Source organism: Chaetodon auriga, chromosome 8 (genome assembly GCF_051107435.1).
Source record: "Chaetodon auriga isolate fChaAug3 chromosome 8, fChaAug3.hap1, whole genome shotgun sequence".
Lineage (NCBI taxonomy): Eukaryota > Metazoa > Chordata > Actinopteri > Chaetodontiformes > Chaetodontidae > Chaetodon > Chaetodon auriga.
In genome coordinates this window covers 5603843-5627264 of record NC_135081.1, presented here as the reverse complement: position 1 = coordinate 5627264, position 23422 = coordinate 5603843, and the positions used below count along the sequence as shown (strand labels likewise).

At 41.3% G+C, this 23422-nt stretch overlaps 1 protein-coding gene across 1 annotated transcript; it reads right to left on the bottom strand.

Moving 5' to 3' along the window:
- Positions 1 to 18751: 18751 nt before the first annotated feature.
- On the bottom strand, positions 18752 to 22354 carry id4 (inhibitor of DNA binding 4). The gene is made up of 3 exons (XM_076737350.1): positions 21556 to 22354; positions 20939 to 21004; positions 18752 to 20220 (listed from the first exon to the last, which is right to left on the bottom strand). Exons 1-2 carry the CDS (start codon positions 21931 to 21933, stop codon positions 20957 to 20959), a joined length of 426 nt encoding a protein of 141 aa, XP_076593465.1. The 5' UTR covers positions 21934 to 22354; the 3' UTR covers positions 18752 to 20220; positions 20939 to 20956.
- Between the last annotated feature and the right edge of the window lie 1068 nt (positions 22355 to 23422).

The following is a 23422-nucleotide window of genomic DNA, read 5'->3' as shown; positions in this document are numbered from 1 at the left end:
GCCCATTTGTTTTTGTTCATGGATGTCTCTCAGTGCATTACCTGCCAGTTTCATTGTTATTTTCATATTGAATTAATTTTTTTCATCTTTAATTTAATTCTCCCGGTGTGAACTCCTTGTGACGTTTATCCTGTTTCTTTTCAATTTCTCTTTTTTTCAGCTGCAGCAAAGCCATCAAAGTTGTCATATTCTCCAAGTAGGGTAAAATAAATTGTGAAGTCACCCATTGTTCTAATTAGTTCGATTGTAGCTTGTTAATGTGTTCTGATAAATTGAAAACAAAGGTTTTGACTGGGTCCCCGTAGCTATGGTCACTCATTTTAGATACAGGCTGCACTTTCATTTCGAATGGTGAACAGACAGTCTCACTAGAGCCACTTGGTAGATGGAATTAATGGGCATGCTGCAGCCAATCAGAATCGAGTATTCACCCATAACATGGTATAAGCTAAGCTAACTGGCTGCTGGCTTCAGCTACACATTTTTCATACCCATGACACACTGACACACATATACATGAGTGTAGTATCGATCATTTCATCTACCGCTCAGTAAGAAAGGGTATAAGTGTTATTTCCAAAATGTCGAACTATTACTTACTTACTATTAATTACCACAAAATTCATACATCCAAATACAACTGAATGTATGCAAGCTCACTTTACACCACTTAAAATAAATAAATAAATATTAAATAAATAAATAAATAAATAAATCCACCAGCCAATGTTTGATTTTTCACCATTGAACTTGTTAGGATAGTATGTCATAAATATGACAAACATTCTCAGAAATATATGATAATAATGATAATATTAATAACAATACTAATAATATTAACAACAAGAATAATAATACAATGTAGTTGGTTGATTTTTTCAAGTGGCAGAAATAAGTCTCCATAGTTTTGCAAAAACAAGTTTCAAAACAAACATAATGTGGCCAAAATAATATTTTAAGTCAATATAACAAAGATATCTCTACAGTGAACAGATACAAAATGTTAATATATTTCATAAAATTTTCTATAATACCAACTAAAGCATGAATAAGGATTTTATGGTTGTGCCTTGGGCAGATCCAAACACTTGGTAAAGGTGAGAGAAAGGTTGTGGTCTTGGTTATATAAAAAAGTTAAATGCTGACTTAAAGAACTTTTTATGTTTCTAACCAAAACCATGATCTTTCCCTAATGTTAACCAAATGCCCCAGCATGTGGGACGCATGGCATGAACATAAACCAAACCAGATTACTAGTATGTAAATTCAAATTCCTAGAAATGATCATAGCATCGAGCTATAACAATCATTAATAATAATCTATATGAATATCCACCTTGGCCTCTGTGCAGAGCACATTTTGAGAGCAACCTCTGCAGCATACTCAAGGAGACATCTTCAATGTGCCAAGGCTGTGTGTGTGTGTGTGTGTGTGTGTGTGTGTGAGTGTGTTTGAGCTTTTTTTTCCTCATCTCAATAAAAGTTTTGGTTGTATCAGCACAAATTAGCATTGATGGTACCTTGCTAATCTCACACAGCTGCAGAATGGAGCATTAGGGAGAGGGTGCAGGGCCCCGGCCCATCTGTGGAGGGACCGACTCACGGTCCCCTGAAACCAACATCACTTTGGCCTTGTCAGATAGTCCCTGCAGTGTGGCTTTATGTGTGTGTGTGCGTGGAAGGGAGAGAGGGGAGAGCCAGAAGGAGTGTTTCTCTGTGCATGTGTGTATTTGTTTGCTTGTGTCGCATTAACTTACAGAAAACCTTGCATGTGAAGTTGCAAGCCTGAATGTGGTGAGTGGATAAGCAATTCTCTAAAGGTGCTTCCCCCTCTAGACCCACACAGCTGTGATCAAGGTGCTTTTAACAGAGATGACAAATTATTTCACTGTACATTTCTCATGAATTATAGCTTTTCTACTTGTGTCGGGTTCAGCATTGTCGCTTTTCTCCCCATCGGTCCCTCTATGCTAAATGTTGTTCTCATCAGCTCCCTTCCTCTCCATTCACCTCTGCTGCGGCCCTTTTACTTTTCGCCAAGCGGCAGTCTGATGTATGCGGGATAGTTTGAGGTCTGTCATCTCTCTTGTTCTTCGGCATGTCTGTCTCTGTCTCTTTCAGTGGCCTGTGCCCTGTCATGCTGCAAATCAGCAGCTGTTAGCGTTTTCAGACCAGAGCAGAGAGTTAGAAAATGAAGAATGATCTTTCCATTCTAGTTCACATTACTGAATGGTTGTTTTACACGCTACACTTATTTGACACCTGTGATTAATAGGGCCATGGAAATATATTTTCAATACTGTGGATGGCATGCAGACAGCTGATGTGTTACCCTGGCGAGAGCAGCATTTCAGTGCGCTTGCTGATGGCTGTCTTGTTGGTCTTTACAAATCTGATTCCCATGCATCCCATACACACACAATAACAACATTATATTAAGATTCAACATTGGTGTACCAGGAAGTGGCCTCTCTACCCATTCTACATCTATATTCCCGACCGCCGCTCTCTTTAAGCCGTCTCATGTGTCTGTGTGAGTGTCTCCATGTCAGTCCTCAGGTGGTGCAGAAGCCCCCCCCAGTGTGGCGCCAGTGGCTGGACAGTCCAGGCGATAGCGGCTGATACCCTGTCAACACTGACGGCCATGTCACCAGCACAAAAGACCCATGAGTGCTGCTGTGGCACACTGATGGAAAAACAAGTAAGTGTTTCGTATGTACAGAGGAGATAGATGCAAAAATGTGACTTATAAACTCCATATAGAAAAAATGTAAAAATGTAACTTCTCCCTTTCTTAACTGGTCTGAGAAAGCAATTCAGTAATTTGGTTTGAGTGTTGCTTTCCACAAAGAAGTAACTACGGCAGGCGATGGTGTTGGGGTGGAGGGAGGAGGAGAAGAAAGCATTAGGAGAAAATGTGTGTGTTCATTCATTCATTGAATCTATCATGGACACATGAAAGTTGATAGAAACGGTTTCAGCCACACTGGATCGCCAGTCAGCCTTCGTTTTCCCAGGAGGTCGCTGGCAGACTAAATTGCAGAGTGAAACTGAGACTTATAGGAAACCAATTGAAACACTGATGTTGTCGTTATTCTATAGGCATTAAATTGTGCAATCAACATTTACTTCATAATGACATGTTAAGGCAGAAAACACTTTAGAGAAAATTGAAATATTCAGTATTTGCACAAGTAATGAGCTACTGTAAGTGAAAACATGCAGTTAACAGCACAGGCATGCACAAGGTTTAAAAAAAAAAAAAAAAACTTTATGACAAAAGGTTGAGAAATGCATAAAATGTGAATATAGAATAATGGAAACTGTCCTCGTCTAAACCCCTTTGCCTTCTTTGGTATGAACTCTTCCATTTATGGACTGTAATATTCTTAATGTGTATGCAAACCTGATTGCTATCTTTACTAGTTGCTGAATGTTTAGTGTATGCTGATATGATGGTGCCTGGCAACAATTTACCCCGCCCCCACCCATTTTCAGCCTTGGCTTTCACCTCATAGCCAATCAGAATTTATAAAACATTACTGAGCTTCAAAAAACGCGGATGATGTTGGAGAAGCAAAGGATATAACCATTGATTTTAGAAAAATATTGCATGAAAGACATTTTATTGGGGTTCTTTATACAAAGGAAAAAAAGTAAGTAAGGGATTGGGAAACAATACTATTTGCACTTTTGCATATTTTATACTAGTATGTCTTTGCTTCATTCTAGCAGATGTACTTTACACTCTACACTTTCTAAATGCACAGCATTACTGGATCCAGCATATCGCAGACATGCTCACACTGCCCCTAGTGGAGCACGTTCTCTATAGACAGCACCGGAACCCTGAGCCAGGATCTTTCACTCGTCCTCTCTCTGCACTGCTGTTGCTCTTTGTATTTGTGCTCTAACTGTATTGTTGTACTTTATTTAAATCAGAATCTTGCTTGCGGACAACACACTACTGTAAAGCAGTGTTCTCTTTTAAAGAACAGACAGACACTGTTGTGGGACAAAGATTTTGAGAAAATAAAGATACAAAAAACTCAATAAGCACTACATGTTCAAGCTTCATTCTTGTGTTGCTGCACCACCATCACACAGCTCTGAGTGAAAGATGCTCAGATCTGCGTTCTGGATTAGTTTGGCACTACTTTATCTTCACGCTCTCCCCCAATAATACAGGTATTCATACTAGTCACTAGTTACTAGTGCCCTTCAGGTTAATGTGGGCTCAGACTGAGGCTTCAAAATAAAAGCATTTACATCAATTCACTACTGGTATGTGTGCTAAAAAGTTCAACCTGAAGAAAACATTTGTTTAAATTTGACTTGCAGACTTCTTTCACTGCATAGTACCTCCTCTCCTCTCCTCTCCTCTCCTGTCCTCTCCTCTCCTCTCCTCTCCTCTCCTCTCTGCTTGCCCTCCATCCTTGCTCAGCCCTTCACCATCCACAGAGACCATTAAGTTAATGAGACCTGCGGTAGGGGCGGCTGCTCCCTCTCTTTACTCCCTCCCCGCCATCCCCTCTATCGCTCTCTCTCTCATCCTCTCTCTTTTTCTTTCACTCCTGCTCTTGCCATCTCTTTTTCTTTCCATCTCCTTCCCCTCTTTCTGTCCGTAGATTTATTATTGGATGCCTGTTGTCATCTCCAAACTTGTGCCACAGCAGCAAAGCTCTGCTGCTTGGACTCAGGGGACAGACATTTCATTTCCGCCCTCTTAACGAGTTGGTGGTGAGTGTGTGTTAATATTTGTGTGTGCGCACGGGAGCTATGACGGGAGCTGGTTGATGGGGGGTGGAGGGGGGAAGGCTTCATCGTTGTCCTCCTCCTCCTCCTCCTCCACACTCTCAGACAGAGATAATGGGGGAGCTGATAGCAGCCTTGGAGACTGCTGTGGCTCCAAGCACAGATATGGACTGATAACGCCTCCACCACCTCGCCTGCTGCTGCTGCTGCTGGTGCATGTGTGTGTGTGTGTGAGCGTCTTTGTGTTTGTATCTGGATGTAGGTGTGTAGTGCTGTAACACACATACATCCAGGTATACACGAATGTGGGTGTGTCTTTGCATGACTTTTTTGTGCTTGTGACTTTGTATTTGTGTGTTTTCGATGTTTGTGGGAGTTTTTTTTGTGTGTGTGTGCATGTGCAAGAGTACAGTGTGTGCTGCGCTGCTGCGTGCGTGCATACCTCGTCGGTGTGGAAGTGTGTGTGCATGTGTGTGTGTCCTACATCTGCTCCTCTAAAGCGAGTGTGTGTGGCTCTCTCTGTGTCTCTGCAGCCTCCTTCATCCCACCAGACATCCCTGCCTCCTTTTTATGGGCACAGGAACAGCTGGCCACCCCAGTAGGGCATTCTCACAATGAGACAATCACAATATATGAGCCTGGTGCCACACACTCACTCATACACACACACACACACACACACATATATATACACACAGGAAAGCATATACAGTATGCAGAGACACACACTCTCCTGGCTATTGCTAATATGTTTCCTGTTGTGCTGTTGTGTTACAGGGCCATCAGGTTCTAACAGCCGGAGTGGGTTAATCACTGCTCTTTTCTCTTTTACTTCTCAAGATATGAGGAGGCTTTTCATTGTTAGGGCTCGGGCGAAAACCCATCACAGCAGCTTCAGCGTCGATTTCCATTCTGACGTTCACATTTTTTTGCCCACGCGACTTTGATGAATGGCAAAAGGCGAATCTTTTCGCTGTACTTCACACAATCTCCTCGTACGACAATCACATCCTGACAGCTCAAATGAGAAAATGATTAATAGGGCTTGTGATTAACATAATGAGTTATTATCCAGGACAGAGAAATTATTTCATCAAGCCAGGCTATATTTATCTTTGTTCACCTATGCACCTGTTCTGCTCATTTCACAGCGTTTTATTGCATGTGAGATTACAGTGTTTTTCCATTCGTGGCTATGTGCTGATTAGTTTTGAACAGTGGCAATATGATTGGGTATTTGTTTCCTTTTGTACATGAAAATGCATATTTATGAGTGCCTATGCTCAGCTTGAAATACAGTATGTAATTAATTTCACAGAACAATACTTTGCAACACTGTCTTTACATAGTCTATCTCCAGACAGATGCAACACTGAAACTGAAAGCCTGGACATTTACTTGCTTTCATTTCTGAGACTGATCAATTACTGAGCCTTGCACAACATACCAGACTGCATTTATGCAGGAAATATGCACTTACATGGTTGCTTTTATTATTCTAATACAATATGCGTGGAAAATTGTGCACTGTGTGGACTCAGCCAGGGTGGCTTTTCTCATTAATTTCACACCAGAAGATCTGTTTTGTTGTCATGAGAAGCGCCACTGGAGCAGTTTTGTCAAATCTGAGAAAATAACCCTGATGATGTCATCAGAGATATGTCGTCTTGATCTCTCAGACCACACATTTCTAACAGAAATCACATGTTACAAACTCGGGGTATGGACTTTGAAAAATATGCGCAAAGATGCTCTGTAATAAAAGATGACACAGAACAAACTGTGCAAATGGTATGAGATGGCATACGCTTCCTGTCTCCTAAGTGGGTGCAGTACAGATTTAATATTTGCATCTTATTTTGCAGCTTGTTTTTAGCCTAATACAATCGCCCCACGTCTCTACATCTCACCAGGGTGTTGCTGAGAAAGAGACAGGTCTGGAATGAAGTTACGCTTCTCCTGATTTGTCTGTCTGAAAAATGGCATTTTAAAGTCAGAATGCTTGGAAGGTATGCGGCTTGTGAAGATGGGTCCAGTATTTATTTCATTGACTGTGGGTTGAAACAATTGGACATAATCTGTGCTCACTTTCACTCCTCCCATTGGGGCGAATGGACTCAGTACCAGCTGCTTGTTTCCTACAGGAGCGGGGCAGTGATGACACCCGTGTGACACAGGCACATGACTCGGCCTCTGCTGCTACCACTTTTGGCTCATGGGAGATTGAAAGGAGGCTGTGAAAGTTTTTTTTTTTTAATGTGAGCATTTAAATTCAGTTGCCATCCTTTTTCTTTTTTAACCAAAAAATTAAAACAATGAAATAATAACAATAAAAATCATCACCCACCTTTTATGTCCCATGCAGGCGAGGGGATGGGTTCAACCTGGGCAATGTGACTTTATTGTTTTGTTGAATGAACTGCCTGCCTAACACTGAACTGGGGAAAGAAAAAAGCTGTCTCTAGTAACTACCTGTCACTCCATGGGAGGGCAATACTAAATTGCAGCAATACCCCATGAAACTATGATCAAGACCTTATTTCAACCTTAATAAAAATAATTTACCTTTCATCAAATTCAGCAAACCAAAAAGGCCTGACTGTAATGTCATAGTTATGTAATGAACATACAAATGAAACTTAAACACTTGCATTCTCATGACAATGAGGCACACGCTATCTGTGGATGAAGATCATGAATTATTGAAAGCTCATTATCAGATAATAAATGCACCGTAAGGAGATTTGGTTTTGTTAACTGTATATATGGAGTATAATTATCAAAACAGTTGTGTGCCACATTCATGTGAGAAGATACAAAAAATGTTGCACTCTTTCCAGCCCGCTAGGAGCCTCCTCTGTGTATTTCATGTTGAATATTCAATATGCACTTTTGTTTTGGAAAAATGTCCTTTTTTTATTTTCTTTTTCTTTCTTTTTTTTTTAACCAGAACACAGAGCTTCAGACCAGTCCCACACAAAATTAGAATATTAAGTTTGTAGAATGTTGAACAACTCATTGTTTTTCTTTGTGTGTGTTATGTATGAAAGGTCATTTCAAGACTTTGTTTGTGTGTGTGTGTGTGTGTGTGTGTGTGTGTGTGTGTGTGTGTGTGTGTCTGCGCACAGTGCGGCTGCCCTGTATTCATGCCTGAATCTGTTCATTAGTTGCTTACGAACTCACAAAGCTGAGATAGACAGTGGCAGTACCCAGAATGCCTTGTTCTGGGGAGCCATACGCACTTGTGTTTTGCTAATGAGCACATCCAGGGGACGTTTCTTGTAGGCGCGCACACACACACACATACATAGAGAGAGAAAGAGAGAGAGAGAGAAAGAGAGAGATAGGAGCGCACACACTCCTAACTACACAGGACTGACATTCTCCTCACACAACTGCAGAGCAAGTCTCCTGAGAAAGATTGCTGCCAGGCATGAAAATGGAGGAGAGAGCGGAGAGAGAAAGAGCAGAGCAAGAGGTGAGGGAGAGATGTGTGGGGGAGGAGGAGGGAGGAGGGTCGGGAGAAATAGAAATGCTGTTTTCTTTTTCCCTTTTCTCTCCACAAGCCTCAGCTGTTTTGTCCTCAGTGCTCGTGCCTTCAGTCCTCGCTCCGCTTTGATAGGTTTCAGCACACTCGACTGTATTGACTGCGGTCTTGGCAAGCATGAGGACAAATCAATTAACAGCGTCGACTGATACAGTGTCTGAGTTTTCCCCCCATTCTCAATAGCGAATAAAAGCAATTAAAAGCTGACTGTAGCACATGATGTGACAGTAATGGCCATAATGGATCATCGTCAAGGTTCAGACGCCAGATAATGTTTATCTAGATGATTGTTGTTGTTTATTCACAAGCTTGGGAATCCTGTCCCCCCTTCTTGACAACCCTGTACCCCGAGCCTAAACACAAACAGACGTCTGTGATATTGAGAGGTGGCCATCTGTCCAATCAGGGAATCAAGTCAATAAGGGGAACCAGTTTGGGGGCGAGACCTGATCTGGAAGACATTAGCATGTGAATTAGTTGTTGACTGGGTGCCAAAGCCAGCGCCATAATTGCTGCCAACTAGATGACAGCATTCTCCTAATCGATGGCTTGATATCTATATGGAAACATATGGAGGGATCAGGAGCGCAGACTGTGCTGTTTCATTTTGATCCAGTTTGTGCTGAATTTCTGCTCCACTTGTGAGAGTTTTTTGACTGGCATCCACCAAAAAACATCAAAGAAAATGTGACATTTACAGCAATGACAGAAATATTATTTCAGATGAACTGAGGCCTGTTGAAACTGAAGCTCTCCCTTTGTAGAAGGTTTGTTAATTTTCCACATACTGTAAATGCATGAAAGGCCAACATATGTTGCTGTGAATATTTAAAGTACTGGGCATGTGATACTGTTTGTGCTATATGTTTCCCTCCAGTCAGAAATGTGTTGCACTTATTACAGAATTGGAGGAAGTACTCAGATCCTTTGCTTAAATAGAATTCGTAATACCACTGTGTTAAAATTCTCTATTGTATGTAAAAGTCCTTGATTCAACAGGCATTTTTTTTCTTTACTGAAGCACAGAAGTATTACCAGCAAAATGTACTTAAAGAATCCAAAGTAAAAGTGCTCATTGTACATTGTATTATACTTATTGAACTGAAGTTGGGAGGGGTTGATAAATAATTTTTCCAGTGTAAAAAGATGTTGCTCTTCAGTTGACAAAACAATAATAATGCATGTCTTATTTGCTATCGTTGAAATGATGCAAAACTGCAGCAGCCCCTGAGCTTTTATCCACTAAGTCATACAATGAATTTGTTAGCTTGTTCACATTCAACGCTTTTCTTTCAGACTTTTTCCCACAGACCTGAAAACACGGAACCACTTTTAAAAAAGAGTAATGCAGACAACTCACTAATGAAAAATGATAGGCCCACATAAAACCTCCCATTTGAAGTAAAATCATTGGCTGTTTTTCAAGAGTTTAACACTCTCTTGGCCCATTACAATTGTTTTGATGTTTTCCAGTCAGGATTCCAATACCAAGACTGCTCTTGTTAAGGTCTTGAATGACATCCACTTAAGCACAGACAGTGGAAACTTTCAGTCTTAGTATTATTGGGGCAATCACAACACATTACTGGAAGGCTGGAAAACTCGGTGGAAGTTTCTGGTGAAATGCTTATCTGGTTTGAATTCTGTTTGAAGGAAAGGAACTATTTTGCATCCAATAGTATTATATAGTAATTGAAGCATAACAAAATGACATGTGGAGTCCCCCAAGGCTCCATTTTTGGACCACTTGTGTTCTAAATCTACATGCTTACACTGGCTCAGATTATGAAGAACAACAGATTATTTTACTTTAATAATGCAGACAACACAGAGATTATACACACACACACACACACACACACACACACACACACATATATACACAAACACACACACACACACACACACACACACACACACACACACACACAAAATATAGGATATCTGAACATCGAACAAACCAGTGACTGGACATGCCACATTGTGACAAAACAGTCAGTACTCAGCTTCCATCGCTATCATTAAAGACCACATGGCCACAAGTCTTGGGGTGTATTTCCACCTAGTTTTTTTGGACCAGACCTGGAGCACTTTATCCCCAGGTTTGGTTCATTTGGGCATATGTGAACACAGCTTGCACATTGCCTGATGGGATGCTCTTTCACAATGGCACCGCTATGTAATCAAGTTTACCTGATGTGCTGTCTGAAGACCATTTGTTGCGCGAGTGTGTGGTGGTATGCACCCATCCATCACAGCCCATCTGTGGCGGCGAACTCTTGAGGCGGCATGTCTTCTGATAAGATGCATCAGGACATTGTGTTCTAGTGCCAGTCTAGATGGAGAACTGGATTTTGTTCATTTAATGAACACTGCTATATTGATGACAAACAATTAACAGTACATGCTGCTGGTGCTCCACAGTGAAGAAAAAAGGGAGTTTTGTTCATACAAGGCATTTGCTTATAACTGTTGAACTGTTCTCGAATGTTGGCATGTGAACATAAATGAACCATGGGGCAAATGCAGCCATTGTATCAAATTAGTCCCTGAAGGAGAACAAAGGGACTGAAAATGTCCTTAGTTTAGTCATGGACTGAGTCCATAGCCACAATAATACAATTACAAAATCAGTCTATTATCACTTCAACATTATATCAAGAATAAATCTGTGTTGGATTCAGAAAAAACTTGTGATGCCATTTATCTTCAGTAGCTTTCAGTTTCAGCTTCAGTTGTGTCTGCAGTGCTGTCTTTACAGGTATCTCTGAAAGATGGATCAGACGGCTGCAGCTGAATCAGAGGGAGGCTGCCAGAGTCCTCACTCAGACCAGGACTGTGGATCTTATCACCATGAATCGACTTTTAGTTTATAAAGCACTGAAAGTTTTACGGCCAACATTCATTTCTGACCCATTATGAACTGTCCAGTCTTCTCAGACTCAAAGACTCAGAGACAGTCTCAAATTGGCTTACTGTCCAGAAACTCAAAACTAAACATGGAGAAGCAGCATTCAGTCTTTATGTATCACATATCTGACACAAACTCAGAAACCTTGAGATTATTCCAACTTTGTGCACTTTCAAGTCATGACTCTGTCTATTAGCACAAATGCTATATGTAAGTTTGTGCTCATGTAGTATGCAGTGTGCAAACAAAAGCAAAATCTGCACTATGCCAAAAATACCCAGATATGGTACTGATTCAACAATAATATCCAATAATACATTGGACCAGTCTTTCTCGTCTACTGTGTCCCACATTGCAAAGCACAAGAGCGGTAACAACAAAACAGCCAGGTCAACTACGAGAAGGTTTTTGACATTTTTTTTTAAGCTACTTCATCGGGAAATTCACTTCTGAGTATAAATTTGGAATGTTGGCAGTTTCATTCATTGATGATGAATCAAAGAAGTGCTCTGTTTTCAGATACCGTTATGTTTCCAAGGCAACAGAAATATCGTGAGACCTAGCTCCAACTCGCGTTACATTTTCACTGAAGTTATACCACAAAACGCTGGTGAATCTGGTTCCTTCCAGTCGTCACATAGGCATTACCATCCCTGAGGTAAATGTGCAATGTGGGGAAATCGAAAAAATCCACATTTATAGTTGCTCTTTTTTTAGAGTGCAAGCGGATGCTGCACAGTGGTAGTGGTTTGCCGTTTGACTGGAAACCATTTAAGCCTGGTCTAGTAAACTGCAGAAGAAATCAATCGAAGTGCATGCACTCCAAAGGGTTCAGTGTTCAGTTTACTATATATGTATATATGCCTAGAGCAGGCATTTTAGGCTAATTTTACAGATCTTTAAAACAATGAATTAAAAAGCACTTTAAAACTGGCTCCACCCTGACCAACTACATTCAAGTATTAGTACATATTGATGTATTAATGATAATGATCCAATGACCTAATAATGTAACACTGAGAGGGGCCGTTCTGCATAATGAATCCTTTTACTTTTGATAATTCAAAATAATTTTGCTGCTCATACTATAGCACTTTTACTGAAGTACAATTTTGGAAACAGGATTTTGACTTGTTAATTTTGTATTTGTACAGTGTGGTATTGCTACATAACGGGTGCTTTTATGTCAAGGGTCTGAATATTTCTACCACCACTGCAACTAAAGGGGTTTCTGCATTATTGCCTCATCTTTTTGGCCCTGTCTTGTAGAGGAGCACTTGTAATCTAATTTTAAGGCTTTGTTTTAGTTGTTATTGGACTCACATAGTGTTTAATCGAACTGTTATGCTTTCAGGTATTTTACCCTGCTGTATAATAATCCATCATATGATACACAAGATCATCAAATATTTTGGAGGAAAAATCTTGATGTTTAACTGTATTTGTCAAATAAAGGTAATGGAGTAAAAAGTAAGAAGATACAGCAAATGTAAATCCTCAAGGAAAGTACAATACCACATAATTGTACCCAAGTACAGTCCTTGAGCGAATGAGCTTCCCACTGACGGTCCTTCACTTTGTGTCTACAGCACAGACTGTGAATAGACTTTTCAGTGAAGAAGGAGACATCTTGTGTTCAACAATTAAAATTTTGAAATGAAACTTATTTTGCCTATTCATAGATTGTGGCTTTATATGTCTTAAAATGTGTCTGGAAGGCGTTCCACCATATCTTCCCCCAGTGTGTCTGCTCTTAGTTTAGTGTCAGTGCCACTGTGCAGGCAGATAACAGACAAATATAGAATGCTGTAAATGCGAACAATGTTTTCCTAATGAAATTGTAAATGATCTATATCAAAACGTATATCTGCGGCTCGATGCGCAATCTGTAAGAAATTGAAACATTGCGGTGCAGTAAAATTAATTTTTTCCATTTCCAAATATAATAGCAGTAATGCAGTTATTCAAGGTCTCCATTTGTCATCTCAGACTCCAATGTGATTTCTGTTTGGTTTGATGTAGTTTCCCCTCAGGCAGTCGCTGAAATAAAATCCCCATTTTGACTTGGTATTCCCACTCAGAGACAATTTTGTCTGACGGAATCTGATAGCTCATATCTGAGCCCCAGAAAGAATTTCAAATAGCAGAATAATGTGACGCACAGAGTCCTGTCATCCTGAATCAAGACAGAAACACTGATTTGGATGACATTTTTCATGACCTTGAATTAATCTATCTATCTATCTATCTATCTATCTATCTATCATCTTCATTTCTATTTGTCTTGACTTGAAATTATGTTATATGTTGCCCATTACTTTATTTATTATACTCATTACCTTATTTTATCTACCATATTTTATTATCTATTGTGCTCGTTTCTTATTTGTTGTAGCTGCTGATTTGTTGGATATTCTTTGCTTGCTGTGTGTTTTGCCCACATGGGTCTCTGTGGTCAGTGCATCTGTCTGTATCCCTACTCGTTATATTAACGTTTTAAAATCGGTAACCAGAAATGTAGCAAAAGAGACATCTACTAATCAGGGGAGAAAAGCAGGATTTTTAAAAGCGAGGGGTACATGCCCCTCCCCACCCCCTCTCCATCACGTGTGGAAATTATGCATTTATATCAATCAGGCTAAATTCATATAGGCTTTATCCAGACAGGACAGGTAATAAGAAAACTATCGAAAAATGGAAAATAAAACCAAAAAAGTGCGGCTGAATGAGCTTCAGCCTCTCGTCATTCTGCATGTGTCTGCATTTACTCCCACTTCACAGCTGAAGACATCTTGTTGAAAAGCACCCGAAGACCTACCTGAGTTAGACAGATATTGTATTCGTCTGCGAATGCGGCACATTGTTCCCTCTTTCGTAAACTAAGCCTCATTAATTAAGCTCATTAGGTGAACAGAAACCTGTTTGATTGGAGGCAGTTGGAGCCCTTCCGCTCTGATGCAGCAGCGGTATTTAACTCGCCATATTGGCTGTCTGATGGCTGCACCTCAGGGTCATGTTCTGTGACATGGCTGTTGTCCCAGTGCCACCCATACACACACACACACACACACGCTCACACACACACAAACTAACACAGATCCTTTAAGGGGCTTGGCAGACCCCTGGTTCCCCCTCTCTAATCACTGTGTTCTCGAGGGGGGCGCAGCCATTCTCGCAGCTCTTTGGAAAAGCTTGGCATTTGTCTGAGATCTCATTTCTGTAATTCATCGCCCGTCTCCTGGGAGCTGCGGTTGGCACTGGTAATGCCAAGTCCTCCCTCCTCCCTCCTTCTTCTATCTCTCTCACACTCTCTACCCCTATTCCTCCTCTCTTACTGCGTCTCCTTCTCCGTCTTCCTCTCTTTCACCCTTGTCGTTGTTTGTTGTTGCCCTAAAAGAGGCCCTGACTAAAGCTAAACTGGTGGGTGTACACACATTAACTCTCCTGTGATTGTGTTTGATGGCCGCTCCAGGCTCAGATCACATAAACATGTTGAGTGTGTGTGTGCACGTCCTTCTTCCTTGAGTATCTCTGAGTGCAAAACGTCAACTGAGGCTGCTAAATTAAAATGAATGATCCACGGTGGGATTATTATTTCTTCATATTTTCCTCTCAAATATAAAAACACAAGTGTCAAATCATTAATACACACACAGCCCAAATGAAGAAATAATTACACATCAATTATCACTAGTAATATGAATGTGGAAAATATAATTGTGATTAATTAGGCATCAGTAAAAATGTACATCTGTTACTTATCTGGAATAGCAGGAGGGGAAAAAAGATAGATAGCAACTCATTTTTCAAAATGTATTTTTTTTTTAAAGCAATGCAGAGTATTTCATGAAGTATTCACTCCCTCTCTGAAAAAATAAGAGTTTAAATATTTAAGATGTTCTGTGATGTCTCGCCGTAGCTGAAGCTTCCTGCCAGTCTGTAACTCTTGTTTTCCAGTCTGAGCAGTACAGGTGAATTGCTGCACCTCACATTTTGTTTATGAGTAAACGGCTGTTGGTGGCAGGCATTTTAAGCTAATAGCTGCTTTAAATAGCTGCAATTAGCGAGAAGCATGAGATATTTAATCACTCTAGACCAATTAGTCTGTAATCAAGTAGTGTCCAAGAGCGAGCACATTTTTGTCCTCCACTGTTCTCTGTAAGCACCCGCCATATATTTCTCTGTGCGCCAGGAAGAGCAGTGATTAACACGCAGGGATATAGGCCCCCGTGGAACACCGTAATGTGGAGTTAAATCAGGGAGAGAGGGAAGTGAGACACGGCAGCCAAACCTGTTATTGCAGTTTAACATATGTAGAAGGTTAATTCAAGGCAGAGACGATGGTGAGCATTCTTGTTTTATGTGTTTGTGTCACGGTGTGTTGTACAAATCTGTAGAATTAGAGTCTGGTGTATCTCTTCTGTATGGATCTGCATGAGAAAAAACATTTGATTTTTTTTTTTCTGGGTTACAATCAGTGATGATAGTTTTACCTGGAAGAGGAGGGTAAAAGAAGTGTCGATGATGAGCGTGTGAGATTTAATCATAAACAGTGAGTCTCACAAACTGCAGAATCCCTCATGTAAATTTGGTTTTATATTGTAATCTTCTGCAGGAAAGGCCTTTTAAAGACGAGGACAAACACACCAATGCATGCACACAAATGAAAGCCATGCATGAATACACACACACAAACACACACACTCTCACACCTGTGCAAACAGTTGGCTCCACTTGCAACCTGGCCAGTCCCTTGTTTTGATAATAGTGATACTGTGTTCATAATGACATTTCTGAGTGACTGGTCACAGGGCCAGCACGTCCACTCCCTTTGGCCTCAGCTCAAGGGTGGAAAACAGGTTGACCAATGTAGTTTAGGCCTCCTTTATCAAACAGGATGAAGACGCTTTCCCACGACTTGGAGCACATATACAGAGAGAGGAGGGCCACAGGTAGCAATTCAACATGAACGTTTATCCAGTTCATGAAAAATGGTCAGCGGCAGAAAGAGCTGATGAAGCCTCCATACACGTCCCACACGCGTTCTGTCCTGCTGCTGCACTGCTGTCTCACTCCCAACAGGGATTATTTGGAAAATCCTGCAGTGCAAACGCTGTTGAGACGCAGGATGGGGCACCGCTGTGGTAGCAAATAGTGAGACAGTGGGAACTGTGAGTCAACATATGGCTGCAGCAAACTATAATAGGAGCAAAGATGAATAATGGACCTCAGGACAGCAGCCGTTTGGGTGCTGACTAATAGAGAGAATTAGATCTACACATCATGGAGCTGTAATCGAAGTCTCCTGTCCTGTGTCCATGCTGGATTACGCTGCAACTGTGAGGGAGAAATGTCATAATGAAACGTACTGTATGTGTAAGAGTAAGTGCATGGCTGATGGGCTGTTGAATGAATGGCGTCTATCTTTGCTTGGAAATGCCACGCTTATTACATTCGACATAGATAAATGTATTTTCTGTTTCTGTAAACATGTTGCAAAAGTGCAGCTGGACAGCGGCTAACACTACGGTCTGAACATGTGACTAAAATGATCACAAGACGGGACGATGATGATATGTGTCAGGACTGATTATCCGACAGCAGCTGTGTGTGTTTGGAAGTCAATCACTAAACCCAAATTATGTTATATTTTCATTATAGCCGAGAAAATGTACGTGTCAAATAAACTTTGATTTATCTGAATTTTTCAGTGAAGAGTTGTCCAGATATTTCTTTCCTTCCTGGTTAGATCAGCTGAATACTAATACAATTTCCTGGACGAAATACATTGGAAAACTGCAGAGTGATGGCTGCCGAAGCGTAGTTTGAACTTTCAGGCTTGTGTTGTGCTCTCTCTGAGAACCAGAATATCTTTAATCATATCAGGAAGGTCTAACTGTCAAGCTGGCCACCTGTGCTCTAACAGTTTTTTTTTCATTCTATTTTTTTTTTTTTTTACCTTTTATCACTCACACAGACACACACACACACACACATTTCACATCACAAGGACAGTTCTCGTCAAGGGCAGCGAGGCCCGGCTCTCTTACTGTGGACTATAAACACACACAGGTGGCCTGCACGGCCTGCTTATCCTCAGATGGCCACAGAGGAGCAGGATGTCTGAAAGGTGTCTGGAGCACCCACATGGCATCTCTGTCGCTGGGCTTGTCGGTGTCAAACAGGTGCTTTAACCCGCATTCAGCAGGTTGATGTGGGGACAGCTAAACAAGGGTCAGCGTGTCCACAAGAAAAAGCTGCAGCTCCGTGGGAAAGAAGGATGAAAGGAAGGATATCACTGGAACTAATAACCGTAAGATGGATACATGTGTGGCTTAAGGACAGTAATTTCAGACAGCTGTGATTACAGTAATGGTACTTAGGGTAAATTTAATAATTATTTCAGTACTTTTAAATACTTTGCCTCAGAAAATCAGGATAATATTTGAAAAAGAATGAAGCCAAATGAAGACTGAATTTTACATTTAAGATATTTTTTTTTATAACTTTCCCGACCCTTCAAAATTATAATATAAATCACTCATTTCTCACATCTTTGAAACATTTGAAACATTAAACTTTTCCAGCCGTTTATGCTCCAATAAACCTGATGAGGCCTCGTACAGAAGCCCGCAAGTTTCTTTCAATTAGAAGTGTGAATATGATTTGCTGTCTTTCACCCCAGCGATTTCTTGGTGAGTTAGTATTTTTAATATCATACTTCCTTACCAGAATTCTTTTAAGGGAATGGAGAAATTTTTTTACCCATGAACTCTACTTATTGGCGATGCTGCTAATCTAGAAGGTTGTTCTAGTTGAAGCTAAATGCCAGACACCTAAAGTAAGAATATACATTTAGAGTTTACCTGAATACTGTAAATGTTATATTTGTGACTTCATATTCATTTATCTACAGTAATGTAATTCTATTCGTGGCTTATGCTACTTACAATGTACTTGCCACAGAGGCCTATATAGAGTCCATGAGATGAATGAAGGCAGTGATGTCTCTATACAGTGAAAATAGACAAACTGTTCATTGAGTGTTTTTATTTTACGTTTCTGCAAAACCATTCTTATTTAAAATATTACTGATAACTTTTTCATCACTGCTTTAAACATCTTAATGTCCGCACAGAGACATCATTTGCAGCTTGCATTATATTGCTTCTAGGCTTTCAGACGAACGACACTTGGTTCATAGTTTAATATGAATCGGACTTCTTGGCTGTCACTTGCGAAACTGCAATCCTGCTGAGGCTGTGGCCATGTTTGTGATGGAATTAATAAAAAGCCCACAAAACAAAAAGCTTTATCCCTAAATCCTGCAAAACAGGTTTACGGATTTAGATGACATCTGCAACATTTTAATATCTTTATCCACCCTTTATTTTCCGTGAGACTCACACACTGCGTTCTGTTTGGTTTATTTTACCCTGCACCTCCCTCTTTTTCCACATTATTTCATGCTGCAGCGTTGCCACTGAAAATAATGAACAGTAAAGATGCCCCTTGAGACAAAACTTGAGACGACACAATTCTTCCTGGAAACTTTAATTGTTTTGACAACTCCTCACAAGCCAGTGAAGGTCAAGTCCAACAGTGCAGCTGACAGAAATGTACAAGTGCCCTCTCACACTGGCAGGAGGGTGGTGAGGTAAATTCGGTGTTCAATGTCATGAAAAATAAAGGCTTTTTTCCCTCTTTACATTAACAATGGCTGCTGACTCTCCAAACAGGGAAATCATTTCATATTTATCTAAAGACATCCCCTGTCTGAATATAATTGGTTGTTGTTCAAAAGGAGTCTGTTAATGTTCGTATATTTCATCAATTCATAACCAGAGTTGAGTGATTTCATGGTGTCAATCATTCACTTCTCAAGGAGAAGCTCTGACTGCACAAATGTAATAGAGACATTATTTGCAGTGATTTTTTTTTTCTTAAGGTTTTACATTATAAACACTGTCAGAAGTGCTGTAACTCTCCGATTCAATTTTCAACAAGAGTGCAACGTAACAGAATCAAATCAGGCCTTTTTTTTAACAGATCAAACAGCAGACCAACCCTTCGCTCCGAGCGGGTCAGAGTTGTCATAGTTAATGAGTACAAAACAATTCAAGAGAAAGCTAAGCAGGGCAAATAAGAAAAGAACTCGTGTTGAACTCCACCACATATCTACAGAGGGAGGGCTGCTTCAGTGCACATTCAACATCTCTGCAATGAGCCTGACATGCTACATATTAAACTATTCCAAAAACACTGCAAAGAGTTAACCAATATCATCATGTGAGGACATTATTGGCAGAGCATAACCACGTAGACTTACTAAAGACTTAAAAGTGGAAACACAATATTTACAAACCAACAAAAAAAGGTTTTAATAAAAATATCTTATAATTACAATAGTCTATTTTAAGCATATAAGTCTTCTTTTCACATACTTTTATAGAACATTTGTGTCTCTATATGTACAATCTTAATTGTCTCGAATCAGAATTGTTCTTTTTTACAATATCAAACATTTTAAGATTCCAGGGATGACATCCCTGTTCAACACAAATCATCTATTTTAAACAATAGATGTCCAAAACATGTACAATGATTTTCGCAGTTTAGTAAAGCTTTAAACTGGAGTCATTTTTAGTTATTCTTTAAGCACAATTCACAAACAGGTTTCATAGCTGCTGACAGACAGCTTTCCAACAAAAATGTGTCAGCGAGGAGATTCCATATTTTCACTCTTTTAGAAAAATGTCAAATGACAAGAGGTGAAGTCAGAGCAACTTAAACAGGAGGAAGGAGAGGGATATGTCTACACACTGATTCCTTGTTCAATGGAACCAAAAAAAAAAAAAAAAAAGAAAAGCTGATATGAATTGTGATTTTATTTGGGTTGAATTCCTCCCAGCGGTTTTGAAATCCCCTTGTGATTGTGCCTCCAGTTGGGTGTGAGTCCCTGGCGAAGCTTTGCTGGCTTTGGAGTGGCTCTGTGCAGCCTGCACACCTGTGGAGGGGATGAATAGCAGCGGGGGGGTGAGCTACAGAGCTCCAGACTGACTGGCGCCACCGACAAAACAGAGGCCATGCTTGATCAACAACCCAAAACAAACCAGGTCAAACAACAACCACACAGCTCCTCAGGCTGTTGGGCAAGGCTGCCGAGAGGCAGCCGAGGATCTCAGCAAGACTGCAGAGAGTCTTACTGTAACACACACCAGGTTCCTGCTCTTAGCCTCTCCACGTGTGTTGCTGTAAATCTAACTTTAAAGCCAGAACAGCAGCTTGACTGGAATTGTGAGGGTCAGACCGAGAGTGAATGAGCGAGAGTGTGAGAGGGAGGAAGGAGTGTGTGTGTAAGAATGAAAGAGAGGGCAAGCTGAGGTTTTAACCCTCTCTTCTTGCCAGATTGCTTCACCAGTGACAGTTATTGCGCAAAGCACAGCTGCCTCTGAGGTTGGTGCCAATTTAATGTTCCTCAATCATTATTTTCCCTGACATCTACTGGCCTCCCCTGAGCACTCTAGAGATTGACAATTCACACCACATATAGGCTACAATAATCAAGCAAATGGGGATGCCTCAATGACCCCCACTTATGGTGTTTTATACTGGCCACATGTGTCTCTGTGGTAGAAAAAAAAGCATCAATCAAACTTCTAAGAGTAAACAAAAAATCCAAAAACATTTTAAATATTGACTCGTGATATTTTAAGTCAACTTACCGATGCAGTGCTTACATCTCAGCGGCATAAAATAGAGTCCTCCGGCTTTTTGACTATTGACGTCCTCTACAAAAAAAGAAGAAAAAGGAACATGTAAAACGATTTGGCTTCCATGAATAAGACTAAATAAAAGCAAGGCCTAAAGCCCTGCAAAATAAATGATATACAGCAGAGCAGCAGAAAATTAGCTGGCTATATCTCCCATAATAAATTCTCCTATAGCCTATTGAATAACAAATTGCCCTTATTGTGCGCAGTGGAGTGGGCTGCAGGCTGAGGTACTTCACCAATCCTAGGATAAGGTGGGCCTCTGACACACACTGTCATTATCATGCAAATCATAAAGCCCGCAATCAAGTGCGCAATCTAACCCACACCAAAAGCGCTTTTGCGCCTGATGTTTCCGGCTGTGATATGCGGTGTACAGCATTTTCATTTTTTGCTGTCTTCTTTTCCTAACATTGAAAGGACAATGACAGATAACGGGCATGACGCGCTTTGTCTGAGTCTGACTGGCGGAGGGCAGTCTGGCACGGGGAGGTACAGTAAATCGGGGTCCCCGGTATGTCCCGGTGGAAAAGAGGAATGGAGAGCCGTCTCCGCTCATTAAAGCTTACCTGATGGTGGTCAATGTTGAGCACCGTCAGCGGTGTCCGGCTGGGGTTGGAGGCTGGAGGAGGGCAGGTCCCGGTCTGTTGTGGCTGTTGTTTATGGAGAGAAGGGTGCGTCTCCAGGGCCAGCTGCAAGTCCAGGATGTAGTCTATGACATGCTGGAGGATCTCCACTTTGCTGACTTTCTTATCCTGTGGAATGGTGGGCACCAGGCGCTTCAGCCGGCTGTAGCAGTCGTTCATGTCGTACTGCAGGCAGTACAGGTCCTCCTCTTCCATCCTGCACCGGGCGATGTTGAGGCTCTGCTTCGACAGATAGTGCAGGGAGAGCTCGCTGCTGCTGGAGGAGGAGTCCTGGGGGCGGACTGGAGTAACAGCCTTCATCTTAGATAACCAACGGCTCAGAGAGAAGCAACAACAACAACAACACAAAAACCGAAATAATTACACTACTGGTAGCAGGAGGTATTTGAGATTACACCACGGCGCTGTAAACACAGCAAAAGCTACTCTAATACAGCCGCAAATTAGCGAGAGAATAAGATCAACTCAAAGGCGGAATTCTAGTCTGTCAACATATCCCGTAGAGCCTCACAGTTCTCCTTACTTCAGCAGGCTCGATGTGAAAGGAATGAATAGATTTCCTACATTTATAGAGGAGAGGGGAGGCGCCAAGCCAGCCGGCTGACAGATCAGGGAGAGAAGCTGGTCAATCACCGGCAGCCCGCTGCCCACCGACCCCACAACGGAGCCGAGAAAAAGGCGTGTCTCATTCTGTGTGCGCTGCGGTGGGCTGCCTGTTGGTAGGAGAGATGTTTGCATGTGTGTGTGTGTGTGTGTGTGTGTGTGTGTGTGTGTGTGTGTGTATGTATGAGAGAGAGAGGGAGGAAGAAAAAGAGAGGTATAGAGAGGCGATTTTAAGCAGTCAATTGCGCATTACCATCGCTGTACAAAGGAAAAAGTCTCAAGTATCTTAACGTCCAGCCATCAGGAGGCATATCTTGACAATTTTCTGATCGACCCAGACAGAGGTGGTGGCATATTTGCACAATTCACCACGCTGATTAGCGTCGGATTGCTTCGTTAGTGCCGTAGTCATTGATGCGTAATTACGCACAGCCTCGCTCGTATTGATCACCCCTGTGACAGATGATCCGGAGCCGAACCACGTGCTTAGCTGAGAGGAAGAAACCTGTCTTACCTCACTGAGGAAACGGGAATCAGATCGTAAACTGACAGCGGCCACAATATAATTCAAGTCGTCAATAAATAAAATAACCAACATGGCCTAATAATATTTTAGTTCGTTTTAGGACTTGGCTACACACGGCTGAAATGCTATTGGCTGTTAACTTGGTTAACTAACTAAGCCCTAACCTCATTGCAGTCTACTATTACAGTCTTATGTATGCAGCATTCCTTCATCGAATTGTAATTTTGCTTTGACACACATATATATATTTTATCAGATTTATTACTAGTACTTCATGAATGAAAATGGGATCTCAAGGACATATACTTCGAGCTTATCATCATCTCTGATTGAATAATTTGATATTAAGACTTCATATAATAAACATTTTCATTTTCACAACCCTGACTGCAGCTCTAGGGGAGCAGGGACAGGCCAATTTAGCGGCGCCTCCTTGCCATTCCTTACTCCAGCTGTGTGTTATTGTGCCCCCACATTCCTCCGCTCTCGGGGACGCGTCGCCGCTCCGCTCCCTCCCTCACAGCCGCCTATTGAGTTGCCCCGCCGGGTAGACTGCCTGGCGCCACACGTGGGGAGCTCATCCATTCACACCCAAATCCTCTCCTCTCCTCTCCTCTCCTCTCCTCTCCTCTCCTCTCTTGTCCTGTCCTGTCCTTTTCT

Bases quoted from the DNA above. Each gene is read 5' to 3' on its own strand.
- id4 (XM_076737350.1), bottom strand. From the start codon at position 21,933: ATGAAGGCTGTTACTCCAGTCCGCCCCCAGGACTCCTCCTCCAGCAGC. The intron at 21,005-21,555 runs GTAAGCTTTAAT...CTTTTTTTGTAG, and splicing joins TCAACATTGACCACCATCAG to AGGACGTCAATAGTCAAAAA.